The 25,314-nt window shown below is 41.2% G+C and overlaps 2 protein-coding genes across 2 annotated transcripts; one reads left to right on the top strand and one right to left on the bottom strand.

The window, feature by feature from the left end:
- Positions 1–814: 814 nt before the first annotated feature.
- On the top strand, positions 815–12,943 carry LOC137886372 (NLR family CARD domain-containing protein 3-like). Its single transcript, XM_068728829.1, has 11 exons — positions 815–901; positions 3,310–3,415; positions 3,614–3,829; positions 4,098–4,226; positions 6,338–6,407; positions 6,592–6,820; positions 6,984–8,787; positions 10,020–10,193; positions 10,419–10,592; positions 11,527–11,573; positions 11,860–12,943. The coding sequence occupies exons 2-11, from the start codon at positions 3,327–3,329 to the stop codon at positions 12,411–12,413; spliced, it is 3,486 nt and encodes a 1,161-aa protein (XP_068584930.1). The 5' UTR covers positions 815–901; positions 3,310–3,326; the 3' UTR covers positions 12,414–12,943.
- Positions 12,944–12,949: 6 nt separating this feature from the next.
- galr1b (galanin receptor 1b) lies at positions 12,950–23,911 on the bottom strand. Its single transcript, XM_068728837.1, has 3 exons — positions 23,082–23,911; positions 21,367–21,432; positions 12,950–14,651 (listed from the first exon to the last, which is right to left on the bottom strand). Exons 1-3 carry the CDS (start codon positions 23,775–23,777, stop codon positions 14,334–14,336), a joined length of 1,080 nt encoding a protein of 359 aa, XP_068584938.1. The 5' UTR covers positions 23,778–23,911; the 3' UTR covers positions 12,950–14,333.
- Between the last annotated feature and the right edge of the window lie 1,403 nt (positions 23,912–25,314).

Genomic DNA, 25,314 nt, shown 5'->3' with positions numbered 1-25,314 from the left:
TTCTGCTGTAAAGTTGTATTTATTTAACATGGAGGTCTATGAGGAGTGACTCTCTTTTAGAGGCTCAAGTGGTCATTTAAAGAACTGCAGTCTTTAAATCACATTGGCTTCATTTCTCAGCAGCAGAAGTTGCCGCCTGATACAGATAATTAAATTGTTTACTTTGTTTAATAGATTGTGAACCAGATAGAAATTTAGTGTCACCTTTTACAGTGTAAAGACTACTCGTCAGTGCTCTCTGGTTGACAAAGTGTTCTGTTTCTAAATGACCTCAAACCTAGTTTAGCGTTTCAGGACTGCATCCTCTTGTTAGTTACTGACCCCTGACTAAACCCTGAAACTGACATTTCTGAAATGAATTCATATCTGCCTGCTTGATTTATCGGTTTAGACCTTTTTAAAGGAAGCAAATAAGAAAAAACAGAGAGAGTAGGAAAGCTATCCTCAATTATCATGTGAACTAAACCTGAGTAAATAATCTCAGTCATTTTACACTTCTGCACAGTCCAAACAAAGGATTCATTAAACAGCTGGGAGTTAATTGGGGGAAGTTTGAAGCTGAACAGAAACAAACATAAGGATTACACTTTTTTTTACGGCCTCTAAACCGGCACAAATGGGACAAACAGACACAGAGATGTCATCAGACGTTCAGGTATCACCATCTAGTGCACAGGAAGCAGAAGCACGTTATCTGACACATGACTCCTCCGACACCGGCTGGGTTTCTGCCACTGGTTCGACTGGTTTAGACGCCACTCTGACTCTGAGGGTGTGACGGCGTCCTCGGGTCAAAAGCACACAGACAGCAGGACAGACAGGAGGACACGAGCAGCTTCTTTTTCTCTCCGGTGTTTCCTCCACACATGAAGGTGGAACATGTCTCTTAACTTAACCTGAGGTGAGTTCAGCAGGTTAGAAACCCACCAGAGGAATCTGTGAACGTAGAACAGGATCACTTAGATCACGTTGTGTCAATACAGTTAAACATTAGTACAGTTAATCATTAGTACAGTTAAACATTAGTACGTTTAACTGTACCAATGTTTAACTGTACTAATGATTAACTGTACTAATGTTTAACTGTACTGATGTTTAACTGTATTAATGTTTAACTGTATCAATGTTTAACTGTACCAATGTTTAACTGTACTAATGATTAACTGTATTAATGATTAACTGTACTGTTTAACTGTACTGATGATTAACTGTACTAATGTTTAACTGTATTAATGTTTAACTGTACTAATGTTTAACTGTACTGATGTTTAACTGTGCTGATGTTTAACTGTACCAATGTTTAAATGTACCAATGTTTAACTGTAGTAATGTTTAACTGTACTAATGTTTAACTGTACTGATGTTTAACTGTACCAATGTTTAACTGTAGTAATGTTTAACTGTACTAATGTTTAACTGTACTGATGTTTAACTGTACCAATGTTTAACTGTACCAATGATTAACTGTATTGATGTTTAACTGTATTGATGTTTAACTGTACTGATGTTTAACTGTACTGATGTTTAACTGTATTAATGTTTAACTGTACCAATGTTCAACTGTACCAATGTTCAACTGTACTAATGATTAACTGTATTAATGATTAACTATGCTGATGTTTAACTGTGCTAATGCTTAAATGTACCAATTTTTAACTGTACTCATGATTAACTGTATTAATGATTAACTGTGCTGATGTTTAACTGTGCTAATGCTTAAATGTACCAATGTTTAACTGTACTAATGTTCAACTGTACTAATGTTTAACTGTATTAATGTTTAACTGTACTAATGTTTAACTGTACTGATGTTTAACTGTGCTGATGTTTAACTGTACCAATGTTTAAATGTACCAATGTTTAACTGTAGTAATGTTTAACTGTACTAATGTTTAACTGTACTGATGTTTAACTGTACCAATGTTTAACTGTAGTAATGTTTAACTGTACTAATGTTTAACTGTACTGATGTTTAACTGTACCAATGTTTAACTGTACCAATGATTAACTGTATTGATGTTTAACTGTACTGATGTTTAACTGTACTGATGTTTAACTGTATTAATGTTCAACTGTACCAATGTTCAACTGTACTAATGATTAACTGTATTAATGATTAACTATGCTGATGTTTAACTGTGCTAATGCTTAAATGTACCAATTTTTAACTGTACTAATGTTTAACTGTACCAATGTTCAACTGTACCAATGTTCAACTGTACTAATGATTAACTGTATTAATGATTAACTATGCTGATGTTTAACTGTGCTAATGCTTAAATGTACCAATTTTTAACTGTACTAATGTTTAACTGTACTCATGATTAACTGTATTAATGATTAACTGTGCTGATGTTTAACTGTGCTAATGCTTAAATGTACCAATGTTTAACTGTACTAATGTTCAACTGTACTAATGATTAACTGTATTAATGATTAACTGTGCTAATGTTTAACTGTGCTAATGCTTAAATGTACCAATGTTTAACTGTACTAACTGTACTAATGATTAAATGTACTAATGTTTAACTGTACTAACTGTACTAATGTTTAACTGTACTAACTGTACTAATGATTAACTGTATTAATGATTAACTGTGCTAATGTTTAACTGTGCTAATGCTTAAATGTACCAATGTTTAACTGTACTAACTGTACTAATGATTAAATGTACTAATGTTTAACTGTACTAACTGTACTAATGTTTAACTGTACTAACTGTACTAATGATTAAATGTACTAATGTTTAACTGTACTAATGTTTAACTGTACTAACTGTACTAATGATTAAATGTACTAATGTTTAACTGTACTAATGTTTAACTGTACCAATGTTTAACTGTACTAATGTTTAACTGTATTAATGTTTAACTGTACTAATGTTTAACTGTACTGACGTTTAACTGTACTAATGTTTAACTGTACTGATGTTTAACTGTATTAATGTTTAACTGTACTAATGATTAATTGTACTAATGATTAACTGTACTAATGTTTAACTGTATTAATGTTTAGCTGTATTAATGTTTAACTGTACTAATGTTTCAGTCACTCTTCAGATTCTTAGAGAAGGTTTGGATTCTGAAGAGTTTCTATTTGAGCTAAAGACCTGGTTGGAGAATGAACTGCGTGTGTTACTGTTGGTAGTTCTCAAGTTACAGCACATTATAATCAGGATTCACGTCATCAGTGAAAAACACAGGGAGTGTCACAACTGGTCTGACAGCTACTATGCATTTGAGCCAAAAACACATCCGTCTTCCACACTGAGACAGACTTAGTTTGACTGAAAGCTCTCTATCACTCCAGCAGGTGTGGACTCTGCTATGAACCAGTGTGAGGACGGAGAGGAGGGAGTCCCTCCCTCTACAACCGCTCTGTGTGTGGAACATGACAGCCACACCAAAGCTCAGAGGTGAGACCAGGATCTCTAACTGTCCAGGACTCAAATTGCTCCACCATCATCATTCACCCAACTACTGAATAAACGTGTTCATGATACGAACTCCTGACTTTATTAGTGATCAAAGAGACAAAGAGACAGCGTCTTCCATCAGATTACATCACGATGAACAGTAGAACGTTACTCATCCACTGTTTTTGTTTGTGTCAGGATGCAGCAGCAGAGACCGGGACCTGGACCTGGACCTGGATCTAGACCGGGACCTGGACCTGGACCTGGACCTGGATCTAGCCCGGGACCTGGACCTGGACCTGGATCTAGACCTAGACTGGGATCTGGTCCTGGACCCATCTGTGTGTCCATAAAGAGTGACCAGTCTTTAGATAATTTTTTTAACTTTAAAGTTGGACCAGGTGCTGAAGGAAGGTAAAAGTTTAGAACTGAACTTTCAAAGTCAAAGTTGTGTGACGTGAGTCAAATACTCTGAAACTAAGAAGGGAGTTCATGTCCAAACCTGATCTCATGTGATCCAGATCTATTCATAGTATTGATCCAGATACTAGCATCAATTCTCAAAACAAGACTCATCATTAGTTATTGATGAAATGATGAACAGAGAAAGTTGTTTAATGGAATTTAACGAGTCAGAATCTGGTCAAAAGTATTTTTTTCATTAGTCACTTGTTTGGTTTAGGAAGCAGCAGCAGAGAGCAGACTCTCCTGGACCAGGACCTGGACCTGGGCCCAGCTGTGTGTCCATAAAGAGTGACCAGTCTTTAGATAATTTTTTTAACTTTAAAGTTGGACCAGCTGCTGATGGAAGGTAAGAATTTAAAACTGAACTAGACTTTGTTATTTTACAACACAAAGTCTCACAACAGTTGAAACGGTTCCAAAATTAATGTATTGGTTTCAATTGGGACACAACTTTTAAATAGAACAGCACAGCTGCAGCCCGATAGAAAAACCAACGGAGCTAGCAAGAGTAGCAACACCACCAGTTGAATGCTCTTGTGAACCTTCTAACGCTGCCAATCAGGGACAAACTCTTAGCAGGTCTGCAGCTGACGCTGTCTGGGGTGCCTGTGACATCTAAATGAATGTGAAATATTCAAATTCACTTACACATCTCTCTCTGAAACAGACACCCTAATGTGCAACAGCGGGACAGTCACCGGGGAATCATAGTAATAAGTTAGAGGGGGATTGGTTAGCTGTGAAGTGAAAAAGCCTGAGCAGAGTTTGTAGCTAAACCTTCGAGAAAGAATGCCTATAAAAAGAAGTCTTTGTATGCAATCCATGTATTCATGAACCAGTGGGATGAGTCAAACAACCGGCAATCTTTTAACCACGAGACCGCTGTTTGTTTCCCCGTCTGAATCTAGAAGTCAACGTTGATTTATTTGGTACTTCAGTAACGGCACTTCCGTCGTTATATCAATGTAAACCACGATCTCAGTGTGTGAATGGGTGAATGATGACATGTAGTGTGAAAGCACTTTGAGTGGTCGGGAAGGCTAGAAAAGCACTATACAAGTACAGTCCATTTACCATTTAGTTTTGTTGCTTAAACTTAACTAAGTAGTTTCCTGTCAAGACATAAGATTATTTTAAAAAGACCATTTGCATGTAACAAGCACAAATTGACACGTGTTGCTCGACTTTTGTAGGAAAACACATGAAAAATGGGGAGTCACATTTTTTTGTAAGATATAATACAAACCGTTGTATTGTATATATGATGTTAAACTAGGCTAAATTTGCTGCACAGCTAAGATAAACAGCAGTAACAGAGGTCACTTCTGTTGGTAGACGTTTAGACGAAGTCTAAATTGATGAAGACTCAGCACGGGTTGACTAACAAAGTAGATATGTTAGGTCTGGAAGCTCTGACTTAGACATAACACAACCAACTGTACCCCCAGTTGTCTGCTCATCATGTTGTTATTAGTGCTGGGCAACGATTACAATTTCTAATCGCGATTAACCTCATTGTTATGCGCAAAATTCAATAATGAATTCAAAAGTAGTGTATTGCGCAGTTTTATTTTGAAAGTATTGCTATATGAACTAAAGTACAATAACATTTGGTTTGAATCACTTTAAACAGATCAGGTTCTTTTTAACAGCAGTATTCTTCACACAGTATCAGTTATATTTCTACTATCTGTGCTCAGTGTGTGACTTTATTTAAACGTTCCACTGCTGTGCAACATGAATACAATGTTCCACACGTTTCATCAAAATGTGTGTCTTCTGTCTTCATACAGTCAAGTCAGAGCATGTGAACGCAGCTCCCACTGTTCATCAACATAATGCACCGTAAATCAGAGGTGACGACGGTTACCCGGCGATGTCCGGTAGTCTCCGGTGAGAGAGACGGCCGGTGCGCGTTGTGACTCCATCTCTTTTGTAGTCCTCTCCTCTTCGTACGACTCGTGTGTTCTTCTGGTGACGGAGCGTCTGGAGGGAGGCTCCTACGTGACGTCATTCATGATCCTGAGAACGTTCCTCAGACCGACGTCTTCTCAACACTAGTCGTCCTGCAGTTTGTATCTCTCCACTTCTCTGTGGCGTCTGTTAGCTTGTCTTTAGTTTATCTCTACTTCTCCACACGCTGCATCAACATAGTGATGAAGACTCCTCCACACGCCGCATCAACGTAGTGATGAAGACTCCTCCACACGCTGCACCAACGTAATGATGAAGACTCCTCCACCGCTGGTTTGGTGATTTACTGACATCAACGGTGTGGATTGTATTTAAAAAAAAACTGCATTAATGCATTAAAATTATTGTCGGCATTAATTAATGAATGCGTTAACGCGATAATAACACGTTAAGTTGCCCAGCAGTTATCATTAGAAAACTTCTTTAGTCAGCTGTGTGAAGATTTGAGTCTGTAAATGTCCTTAAACTTTGTTTTCTCCTCAGAGTTCAGCAGCAGAGATCAGAAGTTCAGTCCACCCACCAGCATCAAACACACCCGGACTCCATTTTTATGGTTTGTACATGTACACACACAACTTTGAACATTAACTACATCAACTACAGATGAATGCTAAACTACCATTCAGGTCCCAGCAGCCTCCATGCTGCTCTGTTTAGACCAGGAGGCCTTCAGACTGACGGATGAGTCACATGTTGTGTTCTCAATATTTAATATTCAGTTTATCATTCTGTTCCAGCTGCTGGAGGAGAACATCGTGACTTTTGTGAAGAACGAGCTGAAAAAAGTCCAGAGAGTTCTGAGTCTAGATTACCCAGAATGCTTAGAGAGTCAGAAGGAGGATGAGGAGGTGTTGGACGGTGAGGATGAAGAGCAGAGGAGGAGCAGCAGAGAGGCATTTGTGAAGATCACACTGAACTTCCTGAGGAGAATGAAGCAGGAGGAGCTGGCTGACCGTCTGCAGAGCAGTAAGAGGATTTCTCTAAAGTTGTAACATGCTGGATAAATGTGACGTTTACTAATGTCTCAAGAGATGGACTAACATTTATTCATAGACTCATTCTTTGAGGACATGACATGTTGAAATCTATTCTTTGACTCACTGATCTTCTTTGTTGTGTGTTCATTCAGGACTTCTTGCTGCAGTTTGTCAGCGTGAACTCAAATCTAACCTGAAGAAGAAGTTCCAGTGTGTGTTTGAGGGGATCGCTAAAGCAGGAAACCCAACCCTTCTGAATCAGATCTACACAGAGCTCTACATCACAGAGGGAGGGACTGCAGAGGTCAATGATGAACATGAAGTCAGACAGATTGAAGCAGCATCCAGGAAACCACACAGACCAGAAACAACCATCAGACAAGAAGACCTCTTTAAAGCCTCACCTGGAAGAGAGGAACCAATCAGAACAGTGATGACAAAGGGAGTGGCTGGCATTGGGAAAACAGTCTTAACACAGAAGTTCACTCTGGACTGGGCTGAAGACAAAAACCACCAGGACATACAGTTCACATTTCCATTCACTTTCAGAGAGCTGAATGTGCTGAAAGAGAAGAAGTACAGCTTGGTGGAACTTGTTCATCACTTCTTCACTGAAACCAAAGAAGCAGGAATCTGCAGGTTTGAAGAGTTCCTGGTTCTGTTCATCTTTGACGGTCTGGATGAGTGTCGACTTCCTCTGGACTTCCACAACACTGAGGTCCTGACTGATGTTACAGAGTCCACCTCAGTGGATGTGCTGCTGACAAACCTCTTCAGGGGGAAACTGCTTCCCTCTGCTCGCCTCTGGATAACCACACGACCTGCAGCAGCCAATCAGATCCCTCCTGAGTGTGTCGGCATGGTGACAGAGGTCAGAGGGTTCACTGACCCACAGAAGGAGGAGTACTTCATGAAGAGATTCAGAGATGAGGAGCAGGCCAGCAGGATCTTCTCGCACATCAAGACCTCACGAAGCCTCCACATCATGTGCCACATCCCAGTCTTCTGCTGGATCACTGCTACAGTTCTGGAGGAAGTGTTGAAGACCAGAAAGGGAGGAGAGCTGCCCAACACCCTGACTGAGATGTACATCCACTTCCTGGTGGTTCAGTCCAAACTGAAGAAGGTCAAGTATGATGGAGGAGCTGAGACAGATCCTCACTGGAGTCCAGAGAGCAGGAAGATGACTGAGTCTCTGGGAAAACTGGCTTTTGATCAGCTGCAGAAAGGCAACCTGATCTTCTATGAATCCGACCTGACAGAGTGTGGCATCGATATCAGAGCAGCCTCGGTGTACTCAGGAGTGTTCACACAGATCTTTAGAGAGGAGAGAGGACTGTACCAGGACAAGGTGTTCTGCTTCGTCCATCTGAGTGTTCAGGAGTTTCTGGCTGCTCTTCATGTCCATCTGACCTTCATCAACTCTGGAGTCAATCTGCTGTCAGAAGAACAAACAACCTCCCGGTGGTCTAACGTCTCTAGAGGCAAACTTGAACTAACACATCTCTACCAGAGTGCTGTGGACAAGGCCTTACAGAGTCCAAATGGACACCTGGACTTGCTCCTCCGCTTCCTTCTGGGTCTTTCACTGGAGACCAATCAGACTCTCCTACGAGGTCTGCTGACACAGACAGGAAGTAGCTCAAAGACCAAAAAGAAAACAGTCCAGTACATCAAGAAGAAGATCAGTGAGAATGTGTCTCCAGAGAAAAGCATCAATCTGTTCCACTGTCTGAATGAACTGAATGATCGTTCTCTAGTGAATGAGATCCAACAGTCCCTGAGTTCAGGACTTCTCTCCACAGATAAACTGTCTCCTGCTCAGTGGTCAGCTCTGGTCTTCATCTTACTGTCATCAGAAAAAGATCTGGACGTGTTTGACCTGAAGAAATACTCTGCTTCAGAGGAGGCTCTTCTGAGGCTGCTGCCAGTGGTCAAAGCCTCCAACAAAGCTCTGTAGGTGGACACAAAACTATCAGATTAAATATAGTCTTTCAGAAAAAAATAACAACTGACTTCCATGGAATCATCAGGTTCTATTTGCATTCTGAGCGGTCTTGAGATATTGAGCTTTACAGAATTTGCATTCCTCTTAGCAAAAACTATACACAGCATTATTTAAACTTGGGTCTAGATTTAAACACACGGAGTAGCATCCTGTTCGAAGATAATATTTGTTTTCTTAAGAGATAATGAGCATCAACACTAAACGGAGTCAAAAAACCTGTGTGAGGTTAGGGAGGGCAAGTCACCAGCCAATGTCCTTGTTCTGACACAAATTTGATCCATTTTATCCATCTTGCTATATATGTGTCTTTTCTTAGTCTCAGAAGGAAAGTCAGCCTTTCCATATTGTGAATTTCATTCATGATTTCAGTCCAATTTTCTACTGAAGGTAGGTCGGTTTGTAGCCACTAAAAACGTTTCGCTCAGACATGAACATGACGACTAAAATGTGTTTTTTTGAACAATACGGTTCTATCTTGCAAATAATTAGATTTTTAAGGAACACAGACAGTTTTACTCTTAATTAGGTTTAAAATATAAAGTCAGTGATGTATCAGAGTGTCTTTAATACATGTTTTAATACAAATTGTACATTTATTCTTATTGTTTTAAGACAAATCATCTTTGCTAGAAATTATTTTTATTTTTATTGTTATCTACCATGTTGCTATGCTAATGTTAGGAAGCTAATGTTAGCTGCCCGGCATGGTTGCAAACAATGAAAAAAACAAACCATAGTAAGATATAAAACAATTTAAGAAAGACTTACCAGGCCTTTTTACTGCAATCATTCACAAGACCATGAATAAAATCCTTTATCCTGAAGATTCTTATAAGCATCGCAATGCAAGACCTTTTCTTTGCTCCATTTTTGACGCTGTCAAGCTGACCAGCAACATGAAAATGAAACAAAACCTGATTGGTCATCTTGGATGAATTTGATGTGCTAATTGGCTCACAGGTAGAACCATATAGAACCAAGTTAGACTTTGACTTTGGAGATATAACCTTTTCTTTTCTAAATAAACAGTCCAAAAGTGAAAAAACTAAAAGGAAAACTCCTATAATATTAACAGTTTCTCACAGAATAAGAATTATGTGAATAACTCAATTTTGATCTGGTAATTCCAAGGTGACAAATAATGTAATTAATTTCTTATGAATGGCTGTTTCTTCTTTAGACTGAGTGACTGTAACCTCTCAGAGAGAAGCTGTGAAGCTCTGTCCACAGTTCTCAGCTCCCCATCCTCTCGTCTGAGAGAGCTGGACCTGAGTGAAAACGACCTGCAGGATTCAGGAGTGAAACTACTGTCTGCTGGACTAGAGAGTCCACACTGGAAAGTGGAAATCCTCAGGTCAAGATAAAACTACTTTTAGAAGTTTATCCTTTGGCGCTTTCTTTTACTTTATATTTGATCATTGAATTGACTGACTAAAGATCCTCTTAATGTTTAATGGTTGAATTCAGATTGTTAAATTATTGATGCATTGTGTGTGTGTGTGTGTGTGTGTGTGTGTGTGTGTGTGTGTGTGTGTGTGTGTGTGTGTGTGTGTGTGTGTGTGTGTGTGTATATGTTTAGTCTGTCAGGCTGTCTGGTCACAGAGGAAGGTTGTCCTTCTCTGGTTTCAGCTCTGAGCTCCAACCCCTCCCATCTGAGAGAGCTGGACCTGAGCTACAATTATCCAGGAGACTCAGGAGTGAAGCTGCTGTCTGCTCGTCTGGATGATCCACACTGGAGACTGGAAACTCTCAGGTATGAAGAGACAAAATCAGACTCCACCTTCAGTTGTGGCGGGTGGTCTGGAGGGCGTCCTATGGAGAACAGTATGGAAGACAACCAGATGGTCAGAACATCTATGTTGGAGGACCAAGAGTACAGTACCCCACTGAAACATGGTCACGGAGGCTTGAGACCAGCCATCAGTAGGTTGGACCAGTTGGGAGCTGAACAGGAATTAGTGACTGCTGCAGCACATCAGGAACCCCCCAACTCAGGACTCAAGACTCAGGAACTGTCTTGGCATCAGCTGGAACTTAAGACTCAGGAAAACGGCTTGTTGTTGGCTTGGAACCCAAAACTAGAGAACTGACTTGGTGTAAGCTGGAGCCCCTGACACAGTAGCTGACGGCTGACCCTATAGCTAGCCAGCTAGCTAGCAGGCCAGAAGCTAGCTGAAGACGAAGCAGGCTGGGAATCAGGGTTAATGAAAAAATTCTCTGGGCAACTCAGGTTAAGAGCTCCTCCGCAATGGCTTTTAAGTAACCTCCAGACATGCCTCTTTGTACTCCCTACTAGGGGATCTCGTTCCCTATTCACACAAATAAGGGAGGGCGTGAAATCATGTAGTTAATCCTCAAATAATCAACGCTGGGATCATAGTTGGCTCCATAAAAAACATGAAGGTAAACACTGAGAAAACAAATCACTAGGAATTGGGGCTCTAATGCTAGAATCAACACAAAAGCATAAAACCTGAAACTGAAACACAAGGACTAAATACACAAGGAACTAATTAACTAATGAAACTCAGATGTGATTGAAAACGGGCGGGAAAAAGACAAAAGCAGGAAGTAATGCAAAACATCACACAAGGGGAGAGTAACTTTCAAAATAAAACAGGAAGCAGACTGAAAAAAAAAAACCCATGACAGTATGAAACTGATCCAGACTTTGTGTCTTCCTTCAGAGTGGACCATGGTGGACTGCACAGACTGAGACCTGGTATCAAGAAGTGTAAGTATGTTTTAAGTTTGATTCATGAGAACTCAGCTAGATATTTACATCGTCATGACTGAAGTACGATGATGAATTATAAAAAACTTTTTCCAAAATTTGTATTCCTCACTTCAAACACTAAAACCACACACACTGCTGTGTGAAACACAATAACACTGAAACCAGTAGAGTGGAAGGTGGAACAGATTATGTAACAGGTTTCATCATCTAAACTCAATGTAAAAAATACAAATATCAGCAGATGATAACCTGTAGATGTTCCGTGTCTCGTTCTCTCCATCAGATGTCTGTGAACTGGAAGTGGACACAAACACAGTGAACAGAAACCTCAAACTGTCTGACAACAACAGGAAGGTGACACATGTGGAAGAGGATCAGTCATATCCTGATCATCCAGACAGGTTTGACTTCTATCATCAGCTGCTGTGTAGAACTGGTCTGACTGGTCGCTGTTACTATGAGGTCGAGTGGACAGGAGATGTTTGTGTAGCAGTTTGTTACAGAGGAATCCTCATCAGGGGACGGGGCAGTATTGGATTTTGGTTTGGAGAGAATGATCAGTCCTGGAGTCTGAGGTGCTCTAGTGGTGGTTACTTTGTGAAGCACTTTGACATAGCAACACATACCACCAACTCCTCCACCTCCTTCTTCTCCTCCTCCTCCTCCTCCTCTGGTAGAGTAGCAGTGTATGTGGACTGTCCTGCTGGCTCTCTGTCCTTCTACAGAGTCTCCTCTGACACACTGATCCACCTCCACACCTTCAACACCACATTCACTGAACCTCTTTATCCTGGGTTTGCAGTCTGGTCTGGATCGGTGTCTCTGTGTCCTCTTTAGGTCTGGGAGTCTCTCCTGAGGACAGACCTCATAGTTCAGTCCGTTCATCATCACTCACGCACACATCTGTCTCCGACTCAAACACAAATCAATTTATCCATTTTAGTACAAATAGTCGTGACCGAGCCATTTCCATGGCAACATTGTGACTGACTGCCAGAGCAAAATGGATGATTTTGTTGGATTTAAGTGCATCCATATCTGTAGATCAGGTCACCATCCGGTCAACATTGTAATGTCTCCAATACTTTGGTTTAAGACCAAATACCTGCAGAACTGAAGACATTCAACCACCCTCGGCTGGACTCAGTGATTAGTCCATTACAGGAGCAAAAATAACCCTCCACACTCAGTGACTGGAATCCAGCAGATCAACGCTTTTCTTCTTTTATTTGGGGCTTTCGGTAAACTGAGACCACGGTGTTGCATTGTACAGTTAAATAATTACTATAGTTCTTGACTGAGCTTCTAATATTTCATGATGTTGTTCTGATATTTACATAAAAATAATAAAAACACAGTCAACCAGCCTCTGATGTCATTTAACATTTTATTCACAAAGAAGCCTTCACGCTTGTAAAAATATAATCAAACATGGATCACAGTCTGAATGTGGTAATGATGAGTATTTAAACCAGTTTGTCTCTGCACGTGCAAACACGTCAGTGTGTACAAATACACGTTTAAAGTGTTCATTTCTGACCGTTTATGGTTTGAAAAGGTTCATTATCTCTACAATGAACAAAACATTGAGTCGGACTGTGAACGACTGAACCTGAGTGAACAGAAGACTCATTCATCAGGACTGAAGTTTAAATAATGTCACTGACTCCGACACAGCCACAGATGAATACCAAATGTAATGGGAATTTAACAGGCAACGTATTCAACAGATGAATAATCAGACATCGTGTAGTTTTAAAAAACAGTGACTGATGACTAATCTAAAGAAAAACCCTCCTTAAACAAGTAACAGAATCATCAATAAAAACTGTAAATCTATATTCTGAACCGACATGATAATATTTCTATTATATATCTGGAGTTTTTATAGCTGGATGTTCCCATTGTTATTTACAGATATAAACAAGTTATAAAGTACACAGTATTGATCAATTGATCCATTGATCTTTGAGTTTCATCCCTGAAATAGTCAGAAACAACCAAAAAAATCATAAAACATCTGAGAGATCTTAATTATTATATACAACGGAAATGAATGAGGGCACACATTCACTTAATTAAATCCTGAGGCGACAGAAAATACTTTTATACCAACACTAATATAAATTATTTAATTTGGTTGTTGATTTATTTATTTTCAATCAGTCAGGTTTGGTCCTCTGTATATTTGTTATTAAATGTGTTTTGTGTACAAGTACTTCATTTAATGTAGAATATCAGGACAGCTTTGAAACTGTCTTCAAACCCTCAATGTCCAGAATGTACAAATGCAATCTTAAAATAAAATTGTAATGCACTCGTGACGAAAGCAAGCTGTAGCTGTTCAGAGAAAACCATTAACTTGAGCAGTTTTTCTTTCACCAGGTGAAACATGTAACACACACACACACACACACACACACACACACACACACACACACAGATTAGAATATAACACATAATAAAATATATTAAACACATTACAAATGAAGTGAAACGTATGCTAAACCTCTCTGTTTCTTTACGGGTAGAGAATAATTATTAACCTAAATGATATTGATGATGCTGCAGCTCTATTTGAATGTTTTATTTCAATAAAACTTTTTTTTTGGACTATCTGAAAAATGCTTGGGCTATGTTTTGTTTATTTATAAAATCTAGACTCTTCACTTATTAGAGTGTCCTGCAGTTTTCTGCTCAGTTAATAATCCTGTTAATAATGAACCTCCATTTTCTGTTCAAAGCAAAACGAGTGCTTCATATGTTGGTGGTTGAGTGCGTGGTGGAGAAGTTCTCCATGCGTAAACGAACCACCTTGCCTGTGGGCGGGGGCGGGTACAGGAAGCAGCAGGTGAAGACCTGACGGCAGGCCTTGCGAAAGTTCTCAGACAGGAAGGCGTAGAGGACGGGGTTGACGCAGGAGTTTCCATAAGAAAGACAGTGGGAAACGATACGAAAGGCGAAGGTGGCCTCATTCAGGGGAAAGGTGCCAAACTCCACCCACATGGCGATGATGTGGTGGGGCATCCAGCAGATGGTGAAGGCGGTGACGACCAGGAGGACAGTCTGAGCCGTCTGCAGGACAACAGAAAAGAAGAGTCTGAATGCTGAATCTGCTGGGTACAGTCAGGACACTCCCTAAATACAGTCAGGACACTCCCCAAATACAGTCAGAACACTCCCCAAATACAGTCAGAACACTCCCCAAATACAGTCAGGATACTCCCCAAATACATTCAGGACACTCCCCAAATACAGTCAAGACACTCCCCAAATACATTCAGGACACTCCCCAAATACAGTCAGAACACTCCCCAAATACAGTCAGGACACTCCCCAAATACAGTCAAGACACTCCCCAAATACAGTCAGGACACTCCCCAAATACAGTCAGGACACTCCCCCAATACAGTCAGAACACTCGCCAAATACAGTCAGGACACTCCCCAAATACAGTCAGGACACTCCCCCAATACAGTCAGGACACTCCCCAAATACAGTCAAGGCACTCCCCAAATACAGTCAGGACACTCCCCAAATACAGTCAAGGCACTCCCCAAATACAGTCAGGACACTCCCCAAATACAGTCAGGACACTCCCCAAATACAGTCAGAACACTCCCCAAATACAGTCAAGGCACTCCCCAAATACAGTCAGGACACTCCCCAAATACAGTCAGGACACTCCCCAAATACAGTCAGAACACTCCCCAAATACAGTCAGGACACTCCCCAAATACAGTCAAGACACTCCCCAAATACAGTCTGGACACTCCCCAAATACAGTCAGGACACTCCCCCAATACAGTCAGAACACTCCCCAAATACAGTCAGGACACTCCCCAAATACAGTCAAGGCACTCCCCAAATACAGTCAGGACACTCCCCAAATACAGTCAGGACACTCCCCAAATACAGTCAGAACACTCCCCAAATACAGTCAGGACACTCCCCAAATACAGTCAGGACACTCCCCAAATACAGTCAGGACACTCCCCCAATACAGTCAGAACACTCCCCAAATACAGTCAGGACACTCCCCAAATACAGTCAAGGCACTCCCCAAATACAGTCAGGACACTCCCCAAATACAGTCAGGACACTCCCCAAATACAGTCAAGACACTCCCCAAATACAGTCAGGACACTCCCCAAATACAGTCAAGACACTCCCCAAATACAGTCAGGACACTCCCCAAATACAGTCAGGACACTCCCCAAATACATTCAGGACACTCCCCAAATACAGTCAAGACACTCCCCAAATACATTCAGGACACTCCCCAAATACAGTCAGAACACTCCCCAAATACAGTCAGAACACTCCCCAAATACAGTCAGGACACTCCCTAAATACAGTCAGGACACTCCCCAAATACAGTCAAGGCACTCCCCAAATACAGTCAGGACACTCCCCAAATACAGTCAGGACACTCCCCAAATACAGTCAGAACACTCCCCAAATACAGTCAGGACACTCCCCAAATACATTCAGGACACTCCCCAAATACAGTCAAGACACTCCCCAAATACATTCAGGACACTCCCCAAATACAGTCAGAACACTCCCCAAATACAGTCAGGACACTCCCCAAATACAGTCAAGACACTCCCCAAATACAGTCAGGACACTCCCCCAATACAGTCAGAACACTCCCCAAATACAGTCAGGACACTCCCCAAATACAGTCAGGACACTCCCCCAATACAGTCAGGACACTCCCCAAATACAGTCAAGGCACTCCCCAAATACAGTCAGGACACTCCCCAAATACAGTCAGGACACTCCCCCAATACAGTCAGAACACTCCCCAAATACAGTCAGGACACTCCCCAAATACAGTCAGAACACTCCCCAAATACAGTCAGGACACTCCCCAAATACAGTCAAGGCACTCCCCAAATACAGTCAGGACACTCCCCAAATACAGTCAGGACACTCCCCAAATACAGTCAGAACACTCCCAAATACAGTCAGAACACTCCCCAAATACAGTCAGAACACTCCCCAAATACAGTCAGGACACTCCCCAAATACATTCAGGACACTCCCCAAATACAGTCAAGACACTCCCCAAATACATTCAGGACACTCCCCAAATACAGTCAGAACACTCCCCAAATACAGTCAGGACACTCCCCAAATACAGTCAAGACACTCCCCAAATACAGTCAGGACACTCCCCAAATACAGTCAGGACACTCCCCCAATACAGTCAGAACACTCCCCAAATACAGTCAGGACACTCCCCAAATACAGTCAGGACACTCCCCAAATACAGTCAGAACACTCCCCAAATACAGTCAGAACACTCCCCAAATACAGTCAGGACACTCCCCAATTACAGTCAGAACACTCCCCAAATACAGTCAAGACACTCCCCAAATACAGTCAAGACACTCCCCAAATACAGTCAGGACACTCCCCAAATACAGTCAGGACACTCCCCCAATACAGTCAGAACACTCCCCAAATACAGTCAGGACACTCCCCAAATACAGTCAGAACACTCCCCAAATACAGTCAGAACACTCCCCAAATACAGTCAGGACACTCCCCAAATACAGTCAGGACACTCCCCAAATACAGTCAGGACACTCCCCCAATACAGTCAGAACACTCCACAAATACAGTCAAGACACTCCCCCCAAAAAAACTGCCTATTTCTTTTTCAGGTTTAACTCAGGAACCTACTGAGGATCCAAGTTTTCTTCTTTTCTGATTGAAAGTGTGTGACCTTTCTAACAAATACCGTGACTTCTCCTTCCTGCCCACATAAACACAACATCAGTAAACACAATGTGTCACTGTTTCATAAAATACCTCTGTGTGAAAATTATTTTAATAAAATACTGCTGTCGACTCGACCAAGTGTACATTTATTTTTAGAAAAACTTCACAGTAAACGTCTGTCCAACAGGTCAGACCCTAAAATAACATAAAATAATAATATTCTTTGTGTCTGAATGCAGCTTTGAGTCTGTGGTGTACAAAGAGTTTTCTGTTGTGTTCCTGTGACTCATCTGCAGACTCCCCACATCCAACTTTGACACCATCATATTTCCACCCACAAACTCTGGACCCGACGGCACCGGTTATGTGTACAATCTGTGTCCAGATTTATATTTAATCTGTTTAAAAAACAGACTCTTCTCCTACACAGACAGCTGTGACTTCAGGCTCCAAACCTCCACAACAAATGTTTCAAAGCACTCCAAAGCTAATCCTCCAACTGCTCTGTTTACGCCACTTTACAGAAATGTTGTAAAAAGAAGGCCTCCTCTGTCACGCAGGCAGCGACGGTTTTTATAGTCTTAACTGGTACGTACAGGAAATCTAAGGGGCTGGCAGACAATCCAAAACCCAAAGATCAGGTAGCTTCAAACAGGCAGGTCAGAAACCAGATCACAGAGACCAGGAAACAAGAGACGAGCCCACACCTGTAGAACAACTGGATTGTTAGAGCTTCTGTTCATCAGGGTCACCACAAATCACATTACAAAGACCACATTCAAGCAGGTCTGGAGCAGAAAAAGCAATGTGCTTTATTTTGGAAGGGACCGATCACTATTCTATCAGAATTTTTACTGTTTCTAAAACATTTAAAACACGTTTTATTGACACAGATGTAACAAAAAACAGACGCTCTTTGTCTTCTCTTCCTCATTTTACACCAAACCTACAGACCAGAATACACGTCTTCATGCCCAAAGCTTTCATCCACTGAATATGTGATGATCCAGAAGAATATGGGAAAAGTAAAGAAGCAATGTTCTAGAGAAAAATTAGCTTGTTTGTGCAGAAGAAAAAAAGTGTTTTCAAAGAGCCAAGCGTCTTCAAACAAAACCATCCAAATCCAAATATATATATATATATATATATATATATATATATATATATATATATATATAACTGGAAATGATGAGTAATATGAGAACAAGTGTGTAGGAGGGAGGGGGCCATCCGGTGACCAAGACCTGCAACAGACTCTGAGGGCATCTAGTGGACGGTTTGAGACAGGACTCTCTTTCTAGTGTCCCCACTCTTCAACTAAACTCCTCCTCACTCTGGTAAAGCCATCAAAGACAGAGTCAGCTCAGCTGCCGACAGCATTTCTATTTACCCAAAGTCTCAGGAACGAAACATAAAGTCTACATATATCACTGTAACTAGAAAAAATGAAAAGCCTCCTCAGCCAGGCCGCTAGCAGACTTAATCAAACACTAAATACAACTAAAGACACTGAGAGCTCCTCAGGCTCGCCTTTGTTCTCCCACGATGAGGAGATCAGGTCCAGCACACACCTGCTCCCAATACTGTCAGAAGGGAGTGGGTGGAGCCACCTGGCAGGAACGTAGGACCAGTCCCAAAGTAAACCCTGAACCCTTAGGGACTTACTGACATCAGGCGGTAAATGTTTGAGTGAGAGAGACTGTGAGGGCCTGAAATGGTGTAAATATGAAAGGTACAGCACTTTGCATGTTATGTACAATTGTGGGTATTTATTTTATACTTTTTACTCCCTGATTTGAACGTCTTCTAGGTTCTTTCTTCACAAAATGAGAGGTCATTTGTTTGTTTGTTTGTCTCAACAGCTTTAATTAAACTATGCACATAATTCTGACAAATAGCGTGTTAGTAGAAAATATCAGACACAGCCAAAGATTGTCCACAATTAATTTAGAATATACATTTTTAATCCACCGGGAGTGAAATCTTAAGGATTGCCACTTTAAGCCTCAGTTAGACTCCCAACCAGGCAAGCAGACGCTTCATGTGTTAAAGCTGCATTCTCTCTAGTGTCCACCAGGGGGCGACTCCTCTGGTTGTATCGAAGTCTAGTCTAAAATGACTCTACTTCTCTCTTGATTTATTCCCTCAGTAAACATTGTAAACATGAGTTTATGGTCTCAATCTCTAGTTTACAGTCTTCTTCAATACAGCATGATGTTCATTTAGTACATTATGCTCCATTTAGAGTCAAACACACCATAAAGCAGGGGATGATTTAGGGGCGGGGCTACACAGTGATTGACAGGTCTCCACCAGAGACGTATACGGCGTCTCTACGTCACTCCTCCTCAGTCCAGATATGGTCACTTCCTGTTCACTGGCTGCAAAACAAACAAGATGGCAAAAACCAAAATGCCAAAATGGAGGCTTGAAAACGTCCACAAACCAACGAGAGACGTCACGACGACTACGTCCTCTTCTTATAGACACAACTTCTGTTTATACTGTCTTTGAGGACGTTCCATTGTGAGAGACTTGTGTTGTCATGTGTGTACATATACAAGCATGATAGTACTGTATATTATACTACCTTTATTTAATCCCTGATTGCTCCACAAGTCTGATTATAAAGTGCCACCTGATGAACTCACACCTGTGTTCAGGTGCAGATACTAAAACAGAGTGATATTTGATATCTCTGCACCTTGATCTCACCTTCTTCATTAGCTTTGTGTTTTATATGATTTGGCTGCTCAATAAAGAACCATAAAAACCTTCAAGAGTCATTTCCTGATGAAAACACACATCAGTGTTGTAAAAGTATTAATAACTAAAGTATTAAGACATGTCCGCTGTGGACGTTACTCCCTCTGATGACTCTAAGGGAATCTCTTCTATTCTTAGTCCTGCTGTCTAAATATTTACCCAGCAGCCTTTGTTCTGTGATCAGCTGTAACAGGGTGTCTGCACACTGTCAACCAGGGGGGCCTCTGAAGCCCTCCGTCTGTCTGAGGCCCATCAGACCGCTTTCACCTGGAGGTCCATGGTACCACGATACCACCAATAGTACTACGATTCAGAGTACAAAGGAGCCAGTCCATAGTACCACGATACCACCAATAGTACTACGATTCAGAGTACAAAGGAGCCAGTCCATAGTACCATGATACCACCAATAGTACTATGATTCAGAGTACAACGGAGCCAGTCCATAGTACCATGATACCACCAATAGTACTATGATTCAGAGTACAAAGGAGCCAGTCCATAGTACCATGATACCACCAATAGTACTATGATTCAGAGTACAAAGGAGCCAGTCTATGGTACCATGATACCACCAATAGTACTACGATTCAGAGTACAAAGGAGCCAGTCCATAGTACCATGATACCACCAATAGTACTATGATTCAGAGTACAAAGGAGCCAGTCCATAGTACCATGATACCACCAATAGTACTATGATTCAGAGTACAAAGGAGCCAGTCTATGGTACCATGATACCACCAAGAGTACTACGATTCAGAGTACAAAGGAGCCAGTCCATAGTACCATGATACCACCAATAGTACTACGATTCAGAGTACAACAGAGCCAGTCCATAGTACCATGATACCACCAAGAGTACTACGATTCAGAGTACAACAGAGCCAGTCCATAGTACCATGATACCACCAAGAGTACTACGATTCAGAGTACAACGGAGCCAGTCCATAGTACCACGATAAAGATAGAAGATAGAAGTTTAAACCAGGTTAAACTGGGTTCTATGGTAACTATGTGAAGAAGAAGAAGAAGAAGAAGAAGAAGAAGAAGCTGCTCATCATCATCATCACAGTCTGAAGATCACAGCTCTCTGACAGGATCACACTGACCATGAGACTTCATCTTCATCTTCATCAACATCAACAGCAGAAACTGCACAACAGCAGAGAGGAGGAAGAGGGAGAGGAAGGTGAGGATAAGCAGGAGGAGGAGGGTGAAAAGGAGGAGGAAGAGGAAGTTAAGCAGGAGGAAGAGGAGGAGGAGGAGGAGGAGGAGGAGGAGGAGGGCACCTTTCTTTTGGAGCGCTCAGACTTCCTGGACATGTTCTTCATCTTTTTATGAAGATGAAACAAAACCTGAAAAAAACAAAAAACAACAATGTGAAAAACTAACGATAACGTAAAGAAACAAGATTACTGACAACAACTAATGATAACTTACTATAACTATAACTAATGATTACTTACAACAACTAATGATAACTTACTATAACTACAACTAATGATTACTAATGATTACTGACAACAACTAATGATAACTTACTATAACTATAACTAATGATAACTAATGATTACTGACAACAACTAATGATAACTTACTATAACTATAACTAATGATAACTAATGATTACTGACAACAACTAATGATAACTTACTATAACTACAACTAATGATTACTGACAACAACTAATGATAACTTACTATAACTATAACTAATGATTACTGACAACAACTAATGATAACTTACTATAACTATAACTAATGATAACTAATGATTACTGACAACAACTAATGATAACTTACTATAACTATAACTAATGATTACTAATGATTACTGACAACAACTAATGATAACTTAGTTACTAATGATAACATTACAGTCATTTAGCAGACGCTTTTATCCAAAGAGACTTACATTTCAGTATCTATCTACACACCATAGACGCAGCTATGGGAGACATTTTGGGGTTAAGTGTCTTGCTCAAGGACACATTGACATGAGGCTAGTGGAGCAGGAGGTCGAACCTCCCACCCTCTGATTGAAAGGCGGCCCTGCTCTCCACTTAGCCACGGTCACCCCGATGATAACTGATGATAACTGATGATAACTGATGATAACTGAGGATAACTGATGATAACTAATGATAACTGATGATAACTGATGATAACTGATGATAACTAATGATAACTGATGATAACTGATGATAACTGATGATAACTAATGATAACTGATGATAACTAATGATAACTGATGATAACTGATGATAACTGATGATAACTGAGGATAACTTAGGATAACGGATAACACATTAAGTCAAGTATCACATCTTTGAGGACCTACTGATTTGAAGAACAGATCGGAGTGTTACAGACTCTCTTTAGGGGAAGTCTTCTTGGCATCACGTGACCTGGACGTTGTGATTCTATTGTTTGGTCACTGTGTGCTTCAGAGTCCAGAGTTCTTCCTGAGGGCTCGGTTTGAACTAAAGTCCAGAGAGCCGTAATGTCTCACAGTTGGATACACACAGAAGGACGTCACGCGTGCCTTCACAATAAGAGCTCTGGGACACAGGGCGCTTCAGAGGACTTTTATTCTGATAGTCTAGCACATATAGAGCAGAAGAAACCATCCAGGATTTATTTTAGGAATAAAGCCCTCAACAGGTGTCTCCATGGAGAGAGAGTGGAGCGACACCGTTTGTCAAAAATATTTATCATTTCATATTTCTGATCGTTTCTTCTGTGTAAGAACATTTAAGAAAGAATAATCAAGTTACTTGGAAATAATAGAGATATGAGAATCATCTATACAAACACATGAGTGTTTTATTTTGAAACTTCCCCCGGTTTCTCGCTGTTGATCTCAGCGCTCTTGCAGCAGGCTTTTACGCACAGTTTTTATGAGCGTCAGGACTTTGTGCGCGCCCTTTGGTCCCTCTGCGCGGCTGTGAATCGGTGTTTTACAGCAGCAGGGAGTGAAACGTGACCCTGCTCAGTGGACTGACCTTAGAGTAGCAGCAGCTGATGAGCAGCAGCGGCAGCAGGTATCCGATCAGCAGGATGGTCACCTTGTACGTGTGTTTGGAGGCTCCGGACCACTTCTCCCAGCAGAAGGTGCTGTTGGGGGCGCTGGGGTGGTTGGTGAGGACCTGATGCTGGGCCACCGGCACCGAGCACACCAGTGACAGCGTCCAGATGACGCACACTCCGGCCAGCGCGTTCCTGCGGCTCCGGACGCACGGGGACTTCTTGGAGAGCACCACGGCGATGTAGCGGTCCACGGACATGGCCACGAGCGTGAAGATGCTCACCAGCATGCTGACGGTGGAGAAGTAGTGTCCGAACTTACAGAGGACGGCTCCGAACACCCACTCCGGCAGAGAGTAGATGGTGGCCTGGAAGGGGACGCAGAAGAGGAGGAAGCTGAGGTCCGCCACGCTCAGATTCAGGATGAAGATGTTGGTCGGGCTGCTGGAGCGCCTCCCCCCTCCTCGCCCACCAGGTCCCCCGACGACGCCGTACTTCACCTTCCCGATCACCACCATCACCAGAGAGTTCCCCACCACCCCCACCACAAAGATCAGCCCGAACACCACCGGCACGATCGTCGCCTCCGGCCCGGCACCGTCGCCCTCCCCCTCGGACCGGTTCGACTCCAGGAGTTCAGCCCAGCCGAAGGACTTGTTTCCCGGCAGCAGCATGTTGGAGCTCCGCGGGGGAAGCTGGAGGGAGGAGCTGAAGAAGACCGCGACTGACTGACTCAAAGACCAGGTCCATGATCCGGATCAGACACGTCTGTCAACGGAGTCCGGACCCGACAAGCTGCTGGAGAAACGACAAGTTGACGGAAGCACGGTGCACTGTTTCCTGTCAAGGGATTTCAAAATAAAACATTGATTGACAGTATGTCAGACTGTCAATTAAATAAGGAACAGAACATGAAAAACATGAACGAGTAAGTTACAGCAGTTAGAATGTGTAGTAGTTATACACGTTAGTACAGTTAATAGAACAGCTAGTAGTTAGTGGTTACCACAGTTAGTAGTTAGTATAGTTAGTAGTTACAGTTAGTAGTTATAGTTAGTAGTTAGTAGTTACTACAGTTAGTAGTTAGTACAGTTAGTAGTTACCACAGTTAGTAGTTACAGTTAGTAGTTATAGTTAGTAGTTAGTAGTTACTATAGTTAGTAGTTACTACAGTTAGTAGTTAGTACAGTTAGTAGTTACCACAGTTAGTAGTTACAGTTAGTAGTTATAGTTAGTAGTTAGTAGTTACTATAGTTAGTAGTTACTACAGTTAGTAGTTAGTACAGTTAGTAGTTACCACAGTTAGTAGTTACAGTTAGTAGTTATAGTTAGTAGTTAGTAGTTACTATAGTTAGTAGTTACTACAGTTAGTATTTAGTACAGTTAGTAGTTACCACAGTTAGTAGTTATAGTTAGTAGTTACTATAGTTAGTAGTTAGTACAGTTCGTAGTTAGTACAGTTAGTAGTTACCACAGTTAGTAGTTACCACAGTTAGTAGTTATAGTTAGTAGTTACTACAGTTAGTAGTTAGTACAGTTAGTAGTTAGTACAGTTAGTAGTTACCACAGTTAGTAGTTAGTAGTTACAGGTAGTACAGTCACTTCAGGATGTTAACGTATGAGAAAACAGTGTTGTGCAATATCAGACGTATGAAAGATAACAGAAGGTGATTGGACAAACTGTTTAAAGACAACAGAGTTAATTTCCTCTCTGATGATTTATGATATCAAATATTAATACAATGTGTATGACTGTGTTGCAATAGCCATTGTTAATGTAAGTGGACTGTGTTGAGAACTGTGTGTCTGTTTTCTTTACCGAGTCTTGAATAATAAATAATACAAGAAAATAAGATCTTTGTGAATATTTTGAGTCTTCTAAGCATTGTTACTGTAACTGCTCAATTCAAATAAATCATTACAAATGATTACCTTCATGACTCCTGACCATCAGTTTGGACCACATGATGTTTATTGTGCCCCCCCCCCCCCCCACACACACACACACACACACACACACACACACACACACACACACACTGGTACCCACACCATCCAGACTATCCACCCTCCCTCCATCTCCAAGTTCAATGTGTTTGCCTCTCTAAATAAATATATATATATATATATATATATATATATATATATATATATATATATATATATATATATACACAGTATGAATACATCAATGTATGACGTTTTAAGTGC

The sequence above is a fragment of the Cebidichthys violaceus genome, unplaced genomic scaffold (assembly GCF_023349555.1).
Source record: "Cebidichthys violaceus isolate CVI_PGR_0920_01 unplaced genomic scaffold, fCebVio1.0.p SCAF_43, whole genome shotgun sequence".
Classification (NCBI taxonomy): Eukaryota; Metazoa; Chordata; class Actinopteri; order Perciformes; family Stichaeidae; genus Cebidichthys; species Cebidichthys violaceus.
This window is presented reverse-complemented; position numbering and strand designations above follow the sequence as displayed.